Source organism: Macrotis lagotis, chromosome X, assembly GCF_037893015.1.
Source record: "Macrotis lagotis isolate mMagLag1 chromosome X, bilby.v1.9.chrom.fasta, whole genome shotgun sequence".
Taxonomy (NCBI): Eukaryota; Metazoa; Chordata; class Mammalia; order Peramelemorphia; family Peramelidae; genus Macrotis; species Macrotis lagotis.
In genome coordinates, this window is record NC_133666.1 from 54327299 (window position 1) to 54339100 (window position 11802).

An 11802-nucleotide genomic window follows, 5' to 3' on the forward strand; every position below is an offset into this window, starting at 1 on the left:
CCTGTGCTTTTGGTTGCTGTTCATAAATAACCATATGGTACTTATTGAAAACAAAATCATTTATTAATAATAACCTGGAGAAAGTTGTTGGGCACAGTGGGTACTAGTGAGAGGTTAATGGGGAAGATGTCAACAAGAGATGCAGCAAGAGCTGATAGGGCACAGATGAGTAGAGATCAGGACTGAGGGAGTTCCGATAGTGAGGAGATCATAGACCTGCCTAAGTATAATGATTCAAAGGGAGGAAAAAGCCTAATAGGCTTAGCTATTTAGATGAGAATCTGAATGATTTGGCTTTGGTCTATTTCAGTCAATTATCCATTGATCACTGAATTAGTGAGTGACCCTATGTTATGACCCTAGCAACTCAGAGATATTTCCATGTCTCATGTTCTTCCTGTGGGAAAAAACAGAAACAGACTCACTCAATGATAATACAATGACATGGATTTGGAACTAGTGGAATGACCAAATTTAGAGAATAGCTCTCAGGAAAATGCCAAAGGGATAGTCCTAGTCTTGCCAAGGTTTTCGTCAATGACAGCTAAAGACATGGGTGGCATAAAACTTGATGGGAACTAAAAGTCAGGAACAAAAAAAAAGAATTTGTGAGAAGCAAAAAGACTGAAGATGAAAATGAATGGGAATAAAAGTTAAACTCTTATATGGGTTCGATAATTTAAGCTTCAGAAATAGAAGTCAAGGGAGGCAGAGTCAGCAAATGGGGTGAAAAAGCTCTGGGCAATCTGATACACTGCAAACTCAATCCGAGTCAACACTGTCATAGAGCAGCCAAAATTGTTAATGCAACCTCCAGCCAAATTCAGGCCCATGGATGCCACAATTCTGAAAAGAAATGAAGATGAAGAACATTGAAAGAAAGACAAATGGAACAGTGAAGGTGATCGAGTCTCTCCAATGGGAAATTGGCTGAGGGAATTGGCAATGATTAGCCCCGAGGAGACTCAGAGAGGCTAAGAAAGTTCTTTTCCCATCCTGCAAAAGAAGGATTAGAATTCTCACAAAGGCTGGATCCCAGGATTGGAGAGTTCAATGGGACTTTGGCACTCATCTAATACAACTCATTGATGAAAGGAATCCCCAGCATACCTAAAAAGTACCGGTTCACCTTTTGTTCAAAACCTTCCAAGGCAGGAGAGGAATGTGATGGAGAACTTGTGCTGCCTGGCACCAGAGGGCAGAAGGAGAAGCAAAGGGAGGAAAGCAGAAAAGAAGGAAAATGAGGCTTGGTCTCTGGCAAAAGCTAACAATTAGCACGTCAAATTATAAAGGACTGTCTTAAGAGGCCTCCCTAGAGGACTGTGCTCAAGCAAAGGCTGAATGACCATGTTGAAATGGAGACTCTTTTTGTGTGTGAGTTAAGACTAGATGACTGGGTTGAAATTTAGTCATTATAGTCTAATTAATATCAGTTTAGCCCAGAGTGATGAGCTTCGTTTCTTCTCTCTGAAGCAGTTCATTATTATAAAATCTCATGCTGAAAAACAAAACAACTTACCTGATCAGGATTTAACTTCTCAACTTTTTCTCACTGTCTTTTCATAAATGACATTATTTCCAGGGAAAAAATGCCCTCCTCTTAGAAATGGGGACAGTGGTTCCTAAAAAGATAATAGAGAATATGATTTCCTTTAGAAAGTCAATTGCAGAGGTACTTTGGTTAAGTGTATATTGTAGGCATTTGAAGGGAAAAGAAGAAGAAAGTCACACAGACCTACAGAATGGCAAAAAACTGCAGCAAAGGCAGCACCTTTTCCCAAGCTGGGCACCTGGCTATCCCCTAGATTACATTATGGATACCAGTCATTTTGAAATGGATGCTATTTGTTTCTCTCCCCCAAGATATAATGAGTTTCCTTTGAGGTGGAGTAGTATAAGGTCAACCTCATTTAAATTGGATACCCTGGTAGCTTTTATGCAAACAATCTATATAGAATTGCAAAACAAATGCACTTCACCAGCAGCTGGCAGACCTTCTCTGGCTTTGGGTGCCCTCTAAACATCCTCTGATATTATAATTCTCAATGGAGCACATGTTTCGAATCCTGAGGCTAGAGGGAAACCATTGCACTTCCAAACTAAATTGCTGTAGAATTAGAGAAGCCAATGAAAGAACTAGGGACTTACATGCCCATGGCCTAAGAAATATCAAGGTGAACTGAAATGGGATGCTCTGTTAGTGGATTGTTGAGGGGTGTGTGTGTGGGGGGGGAGAGTGGTGGTGGGGGTGTGGTGGTGGGGGGTGTGGGAGAGACTTGTGCTCTTTACTCTCTAACATAGGAGAAGGGCCAAGAAAATTGATGGCAGTTGAGGATGGGAAAACAGGTAACATTGATTAATGTAGACTTCAGTAGTCAGCAAACCACAACCCAATCCCAAAAGACAGTGGTAAAGTAAATTCAGCAAACACTTTTTGTGAACAGATTTTTTTAAAAAACTCTGTGGGCAGATTTGACTGGCACAGTGGACAGAATCCTGATTTGGGCCCTGAGTGCAAATTCTAGCTCTCCTATATTGTGCTATATGATCTTGGGCAAATCACTGCTCATCTCTCACTCTCAGGCTCCTCCTCTAGTGAGGGCAGTATAAAAATGAAAAGGCACCAGTAAAACTTAGAAAATACTAATTCATTGAGGGGGGTTGATCTAGATGTGGGGCTTCTCACTTGGGGTCCTCATCCTTAAGGAAACTATGGATGGATACCTGGGAATCTGTGAATTAAAGGAAAGAAATTACAGCTTTGTTTCCAATAAAACCGGTTGCCATTTATTAAAGAAAAATGAATATTGTTCTCTGAATTTTAGAAACAAGTCTGCCAGAAACTTTTTACTTAATTTCACATTAGTTTAACATCCAAATGTTTCTAGCTCAGTCAAGTTCTCTCCTCCAAGATTATTTGAGTTAACATTTTTTAGGAATCATGAATAAGAAAAGACTATACCATATTAAATTTTTTTGGATTAATATTGCAGAGTAACAGTTGTTACTCAATATTTTCTTTGACCACCTCTCCAAAAGATTGAAGAGCTCTCCTCCCAGGGATCAATATATTATTCATTCCTAAATAGGGAAGGGTGAGTCACACACAGTCCAATTGCTTTGGGGAAATGAGGAAGAGAGGTCTTTTCAGGCCAGATCAGGAAAGGCCTTGTGTACTTGAGAAACAGTATCTACATTAGTTCGATTTTTGATCCTAATATATGACATCTGATATTGCAGTGGAAATTATTTTCTTATCAATTTGATTTCTTAAAGACATTTTTTAGAGAGAGCTACTTTGGCGTTTTTCTTAAAAACCATATAACATATTGAAACTGTGTCCTGAGCAAGCCTTTTCGAGATACAAGATACTTCAACTTATTCTTTTTTTTTTTTTGGCCAGGCAATGGGGTGAAGTGACTTGCCCAAGGCCACACAGCTAGGTAATTATTAAGTGTCTGAGGTCGGATTTGAACTCAGGGACTCCTGACTCCAGGGCCAGTGCTCCATCCACTGCGCCACCTAGTTACTCCCATCTTATTCTTTTTTACAGCATTTATTCTCTTAAGGACATTAAAAAGTATCCACCAAGAGTATAAGAGAATTTCTTGATAAAAAAAGATTAGTTTTCATTCTTCCCTGTGAATTGTGGTGGGAAAAGGAGAGAGAAAGGCAGGAGATGGTGATTTCATTGGTGGAGGGACCATCAGGTGACAAAACTCCTACTACCTAAGCAGGTAGGTACCTTTCGGCCACTGAGAGGGGAAAGTTTCTTGCCAGTATGTGTCTGAAGCAGGAATTCAATTCAGGACTTCCTAGATACAAGGTCACCTCTGGCTCCACCATGCAGATCAGCCATACTGACACGGTAAAATTTCTTTCTTTTTTTTTTCCAGACATGGTAAAATTTTGAAATTAACTATGGCATGGGGCAGTGAAATTGGTGGAGTCTGGAGCTGGAGGTCAGTCTCTAAATAGATTCATAAACTAATTTTGAAATTGCTTAAATGCCACAAAAAGCCCCCCACAGCTTTAATTCTTTCCAATGTGTTTAACAGCTGACAGGCAGTGTGGTGGCAGGAAACAATGGACTACTGACAATCAGGAGGCCTGGATCCTAAGGTAGACTGTGGTCAATTTGCTTTGTGACCTTGGATCACCTTTCCCATTCTCAGGTCTCATCAGTCAATAACACCCAAAAGTCAAACTAAAGGGGAGGAAAAGTTTCATGCAGCTTTATATGATTCCAATAGTGATTTGAAAACACACTTCAGGGCAAAACAATCTAAAGAGAAGTTTTTCATTTCTTGATGGCAGTTTCTTTTTTGAAAAAAAAAAATATATATATATTTGAACTTGTGCCAGGTCCTTCCTGAAAATTAACAGGTACAACTCTATGATGGCAGATTATTATTACTTTAATTGCTAGCTTTAGGAATTCTGGCAGAGGTTCTCAAAGTACTATCACACCATATCTAAGAAAGTAAAACTGGTTCGTTTCATCCTTAAATATGATCCAGTGGGAGGGTCTATTTGGCCACTGGATCCAGATGGCTCCAGAAGAGAAAGTGAGGCTGGCGACTTAGTATAGCACCCCCTAACTCCGATCCAATTCACATGCTTGTCATGGCATCATCTCCCTGATGTCATGGTCTTCATTGAAAACAAAGGACAAAAACATCAGTGAGAGGGCCAAAATAATTCTTTGAGTTTTGATTCAAAAATGACATTGAAATCCTGAAATGACTTACATGAAACAAACATAAATGGTCAGAAAGGGAAGAACAGTAGCAAAAGGTGAATCAATAGTGGGGAAAACATGACCAATGAAATGAAAATCTGCTTTAATGGTAAGAAGAAGAAATAAAGATTAGAAAGGCTGAAAATGTAAAAAGGAAGCATTACATTTTAGAGGGTTAACTTATATTGTAATTAAACTAGAATATTCTCCCAAGTATTTTAAAAAGGCAAGGCCGAAAGGAATGAATTCAAATAAATAAAACAAAGTATCTGTAGACTGGCTTTTCAAGTTGTCTTGCAAAACCAGTTAGATCATTTTTGCCTACAAAATATGCAACCTGAAATTTGTCATTTGCCGTGAAGGTGTGGAGTTGAGAACTAAAAAAATGGTTATTTTTTTTCTTTAGTCCTCTCTTGCCATTGCCAATACCATTACCTCAAGAGTTAACATCCACATTCAAAACTGACTTTTCACTTATACAAATACTTCAATTCCTAGGAAAATGTCACTATAAGATGATGGGGGGAATGGGGGAGGAAGTAGGGAATTATGTATCTGAACATTGTCCTCCACTACCATCCTTAACTTGTGTTATAATCCAGAATGTCACCATTATTTATTCAACAGTGAGAACCACACAAGAATGAGTCCTAGAAACAACTGGAGTCCAGATTATTTACTACTTTTCCCTCTCCTTTATTTCTGTCAAATTGAACAATTAGTCAGATTCCTAAAAGCTATGACTTATCAAAAGCTGATTAAAAACAATTTCATTGAAGACCATGTCAGAGATGCAAGATAGTAAAGAAGAAAGTTTGGGGAGTCAGAAGCCCTGGACTCAAGTCCTGAATCTGTCATCAGTCAGTGACTATGTAACCTTGGGCAAGTCACTTAACTACTCTGGGCCCCAATTTCCTTGTCTGTTGGACTCCATGGCTGCTGAGGTCCCTTTTAACTCTAAGTCTGTGGTCCTATGATTTTTGAGATCTCAAGGGTGCTGTTGGCAAAGAACCCTCATAACCCTCTTGCCCAGTTCCCACCAAGAAAGATGTTGACCTCTGCAGAGTCACCTCTGTTGAAGCTATGCCAGGGCTGTCTCCACTGTTAAACATCCTTGAATGTACTGATCCTTGCCCTGGCTCCAGGGTTTTGTCAGCTGTTCTGCTACATTCCTTGCTGATATATTACCTGGCCTTTCCAATGGCCAAGGAGGCCTTGCCATTCCATAAAGTGACCATGAGCAAGAACCCTCTTTTCCGTGCTGCCTCCCCGAGTTCCAATGTGATCTCCTGGAAAGCAGAGCCCATCTGATTTTACTATTTCTATTCCCAACATTTACCACCCCCATGACAGACAAGAGCTAATGCTTTTGCCTTCTATTTCACATTTTAAGAAAGACCTAGGAAATTTAGGAAGCATCCTTCACAGTGTAGAACAGAGGAGGGTGAGAAGATGAGAAGATCCCTGGTGTTGGGGAACATGAGGCAGCACAGTGGAGGACAGAGTCCCCTGGACTTGGCCAAAGCCTGAAGTCAAACTGTTACCATGCTTGGATTGCTCTCCTTTCTGAGCTCCACCTCATGAGCTCCTGGATTCCTTCTTCTGAGTCCCAACCAAAATCTCCCCTTCTACTATGTACATGAAGCCTTTCTGGATCCTAGCCCCGGGAATGCTAGTGCCTTCCCTCAGAGCTTATCTCCAACCTATCTCATACCCATCTTCACTGTACAATTTTTTTCATGCTGTCACTGCACCCACTCCCACATGGACTGGGAACTCCTTGAGGGCAGAAACTGTTTTTTTATCCTTCTTTATATCCTCAGTCATGGCACACAGTGGGAACTTAATAAGCACTTGGCCACTTAACCTGAATTGTGAGACAGGAGGCTCCTGGGTTTGAATTAGCAGAAGAGCCAGCCTAAAGTAGAAGGGCCGCAGTAGTGAGCAGGCTTCCCCATTACTGGATGACCACTTGGTCAGGACCCTACAGATATGACTTAGTTAATTCTGATTCTAGAACGAAGAAAAGGAGAGATGGGGAAAGTAAGGAATGATGGAAATTCAGTCAGAAGGAGCTCCAAATGACAACCAGTTCAATTGAACTGACCAAGAGTCTGCATCATCTTGGCGGACAACATCTCCAGTAAGCAAGAGGCAGCCCAATCCCCATTTGGTCACCTCAAACACATTAAGCCTTCATTTGCCTCTTTGTAATGCTTACCCCATTGTGTTAGACAATGAGATAGTCACTGCGATCCCCCAAGCCAAGTTTCAGGTCTGCTGTTTATATACAGCCGACTAAGGAGAATGAACCCGAAAACTAACACAATCATGTTTCTCTGAAGAGACGGTATTGTCTAGGCAAACTGAACATCAATGTCAAACTTGCCAAATAGTAGTTACCACCATTTGGCCAACCTTAACATTCAAAGTTGTGACCTCCCCCTGCCCCCCACTTACTTCCACCTCTCCCCAACCTTCATGCCACATTAGTAGCCGCAAGTTCCAGGCTATTTGGAGGTAGAAAAAAAGAGAAGAGAGAATGAAAGGATGAAAGTGGCAAGCAGGCAGCAGAAAGTTCAGCACCAATCCCAGCCAGGGCTGATGTGCTCTTTTAACTTGAAATAAGTTTGTAAGAAAAAAAAAATACAGTGACTTTTTGGGAAGCAGAGCTAGACATTGTTTCATACAACAGAAACCACTGAAATAAAGTACAGAGAAGAGATTGTTGCCTTCTTGTCTAGATCACCACTGCTGTCACCACAGGTAACTGAGGTCCCTCTAATCTGTCCCCAAAGACTATATCTTCCTGTAGCCACAGTCACTATTTTAGAGAGCTTTTATTGGGGGGAGGGAGAGGGAAAGTGATGTGGAGGAATAAAAAAGCAAACATTGTAGAAAATAGTTTTTCTTGCCTTTCCTCTCAAAGTAAAGGGAGAAAATTTATTTGAGGAGGAAATAATGGGAAATCTCATGTTTGAAACTAGTCAGCAAAAACTGAGACATTTGGAACATTTTTCTCTTTGTAGATCAAATCTTCACCACCAACTGGGATGGACTCAAAAAACTCTCTGACTTCTGATGAACTGATAGTCCCCCAATTTTTCTTTATTACATTCTCCATATCACATGAAGTTTTTATTGTAAGGTGTATGCTCCTCTGTCCTCCTCCTCACTAGTCTTCCCAGTTGGGTGGGGCATGACTCAGGACCTTAGAGAACTTTATAACTCTAAGCATTTCCCTGCTATTGGAAAATTCATCTGAGTCAGAATATGACTGAAATTAAGAATAGAAGATAGCAAGAACACTGATTAGAAGGTCATTTCATATGAGGCAAGAGATCTGGTTGTTAATTCACTCTTATATTAACCCCAAAGGAATTCTACAAATGACCTGATTCTGTGTGGTTCATCTTACCTGATCAGGATTTTGTACTATATATCTCCTTATGGTGGTCTGTGGGTAAGTAGTTACCTTCACTGTTGGAGAATGGAGTTCCTAGAAATAGGGAAGGGCAGAGGAGACAAAAAGATAAAAAGGCACATAAAGTCATAAAGTGATTCAATGGATTGGAGTCCCTGGTAATCATAAGGTGAACTTTGGAGCACTTGGGAGGGATGGGATGCAAGCCCATGATTTAGTTTCCATGATTGAGTTTAATTCAAATGCTTCACTAGGAACTGGCACAACATCAGTTTTAGGTTGACGTGGTTAACTTCTTCCTCAATAAAATTTGCCTCCACTTTCAAGGTGTTTGCTAGGTTTACAATATTTTTGTTTACCACAGCAACAGAGATTTTCTGGATGGTAACCAGGACTAACTAGCTTTAATTGAAATTAGGAAATAGAGAATCGTTGTGATTCTGTGGGTTGCCTCTTTGTCAGCCCCCTTTCAAAATTCTCCCTGTGCAGTCCTGATGCCCTCTGACTGTCCAAGTTAATCTCACTGACGTAACACCAATATTTCAAGAATGACTGATTTTCTTGGAGTGAAACCTCATTCATTATTCCTTCAGACCTTAAAGCGGTGGTGTTGAACTCAAATAGAAAATGATTTCGATGGGCCACATAGTAACTTTGTAAATCACGAATCAACAATGCCCATGTTGTATGATATTTTTATTTATTTTGTTAAATATAATCCTGTCTTATTCAGTCATGTCCAAGTCTTCATGACCCCCTTTTTGATTTGTTTGGCTTTTGGCAGGGACAAAGAACTAAGAGTTCTTTTGTCATTTCCTTCTCCAGCTCATTTTATAGATGAGAAAACTGAGGTAAACAGGGTAAAGTGACTTGTCCAGGGTCACACAGATAGTGCCAGAAGTCAAACTGATCTCATGAAGATGAGTCTTCCTGACTCCAAGCCTGGTACTCTATCCACTGTACCACTGTCCCAAACATTTCCCAATGACATTTTAATCTAGTTCTGGCTTTACTCTGGAGTTTGCAGGCCTGTGCTCTGCAGGGCAAGTGTGACACTTCTTCTACCTTTGGATATGTTATTTTTTTTTTTTTTGCAAGGCAATGGGGTTCAGTGGCTTGCCCAAGGCCACACAGCTAGGTCATTATGAAGTGTCTGAGGCCACATTTGAACTCAGGTCCTCCAGACTCCAGGGCCAGTGCTCTATCCACTGCGCCACCCAGCCACCTAGATATGTTCTTCAGGAGCTGCTTAAATGTCAAAACTTTTACACCAAGTGGATAGCCACCAGGTTGTGATGAACTTAACAAAACCAGTCTGTGGGTTGCAGACATCTGGTCTGAGCCATACATATTCTTGAGGATTTTCAGTTCAAAATATTCCATAATATTGTGCTTCACCCCCCCCCTCAAAGAACACAAACAAAAACTATTTTCTAAGCCTTGTTCTCATAGTTCCAATTCTTTAATAGGAGCTAGATTAACTGAATAAACTGATCCACATTAACATGGTACTTTGTCCCTGATAATGTAGATTTTAGAAATGCAGAGCAGCATAATGGATGGAAAGTCATAATTAACCAGCATCAAAACTGAGCTCTGCCATTCTGAGGGATGATCTTGGGCAAGCCGCTTAGCCTAATAATGTCTCTGGACCTCAAGTGTCTCAAGGCCTGACTACCTTGCCAGGTTATGAAGCTCAAATAAAATAATGTATATAAAGTAATCTGTAATCATAAAGTGATATGACAATGTAAATTTTTATTAATAAGTGACTAAGGGAGGTGTCTTAAATCATTACATTCTTAATACCTTTAAGTGATAATTTCTAGTACAATCAAGGCCTCAAGGACAGGAGGGGAAGCATAGCCCCTTGGCAGCCTGCACCTCTGGACTGGCTCCACCCTTGCACTCTCAGCTTGTCTTCAAAATTTGAATGTTTTGGTACAACCTGTGGCTTTAAAAGTGTTTCAATTCCTAGACCAAAAAAGTTCTCCTATGATCACCACTTTGGATTTTTCATAGATTAGCATTTGATTCATGTTCAAATTAAAAACATTTGAATAAAATGAAGAGACCCAGAGTCTAAAACAAATATGGCTCTGCCTAAGAAAACCCAAATTGTAGGCTAGTCCAAATTTTCATGCAAATTTCAAATCTGATTCACAGCACTAACATTTAGAATGCAAACGCTTTCATTCTTTGTATTTTGATGCTTAATCAGTAAATGCCATGGAGTGATTGTCCCTTAAGCTTTTTTTTTTAGTTTTTTTTTTTTTTTTTTTTTTTTGCAAGGCAATGGGGTTAAATGGCTTGCCCAAGGCCACACAGCTAGGTAATTAGTAAGTGTCTGATTTGAACTCAGGTACTCCTGACTCCAGGGCCAGTGCTCTATCGACTACCCCACCTAGCTGCCCCAAAACAAGATATTTCTAAAAAATACTAACTTAGGGGAGCTGCATCACCTAGACCACTAAGCTTTTGGGGAAGAGTGAAAATCTTTTGTGGGCTAGGAGGAGAGAAAAAGATGAGTGTTTTTTTTACCTGTTCGATATTATGGGTTACATGCAGAGTATTCGGGGTACAAGTAGCTACTTTTAATGTTGGAGAATGGAGCTCCTGTGAAAAGAAACAAAAAAAGTTTAGGCAATCTTTTTTTTGGCATACTTCTTTAACTGAGATTCATTTTTTCCCCAGTGGGAAAACTGTTACATTTCCTCTGATAACTTTGTGAATAAATATCTGCATGTCCTAGTAATGAGATAGCATTAGCATCATGAAGGTTTTCTTGGAAATACAATTTTCATGACCCACAAGGGATTGTTTAATTTATGATTGGTTTTTGTTTTCTTCTTTAGAGTTTTGCTAAAATTGCTTAGATCATTGGTGGTCTTCAAAGAAGGTTACACTGGAAAGGGGATTCTTTCTCAGGTATAGACTGGTCTTTGCAAATCCTTCCAACTTAAATTCTGTGACATCCAAAGCCAAGTATCCCTGAGTATTATACTTCAGCCCAATTCTCCCATTTGCTCCATCATTTCCTGCCTGGCATTGTGGAATGATTAAGGATAAAACCTCTGGAACCAGAAGTGGGAAGCATGCACTTGAAAGTAGCCTCAGATAATTACTAGTCATGTGACCTTGAGCAAGTCACCTTTCTTCCCTATTTTATTTCCTCCTCTCTATAATAATAACAAAAATAAAAATAATAAAATAAAAATAAAAACAATAAAAACAGTAACACTAACAATACCTGTGCTACCTCCCTCCCAGGCTGGTGCTAAAGAAATGTGAATTGTTGTTGCTCTGCTTCAGATTGTAGGTCCTGTGTATCCAATGTGATACATAAAAGTAAGGAGAAATGTTGGCTTTCAAACAGAAAACTGGTGAAGAAGGGGTTTTGTGGCAAAACTGAAATTCTAAATGTATTATTCCCATTTGTAATCAATTGACAACTTCAGAAGAATTTTCCATAAGCACAAAACTAGTTTTTCTTCTAGAGCAAAGTGTTATCTCCAGGTGTAATCAGGGCTTTGAAAAGGAAAGAGTGACATAACTAAGGCAAGAGGAAAGTTATGCTCTAGGCCAGATATGCTTTTCTTATAACAAGAAACCTCCAGAAACTAGGATTTCAACATAG

The 11802-nt window shown here is 39.8% G+C and overlaps 1 protein-coding gene across 1 annotated transcript in view; it reads right to left on the reverse strand.

Moving 5' to 3' along the window:
* The window catches only part of LOC141498671 (protein POF1B-like), a 37115-nt gene that overhangs the window by 25153 nt on the left and 160 nt on the right, over positions 1-11802 (reverse strand). The window contains 4 exon segments of the mRNA XM_074201840.1: positions 1520-1546; positions 1548-1622; positions 8160-8240; positions 10707-10837. Coding sequence (XP_074057941.1) covers positions 1520-1546; positions 1548-1622; positions 8160-8240; positions 10707-10837 — 314 coding nt within the window.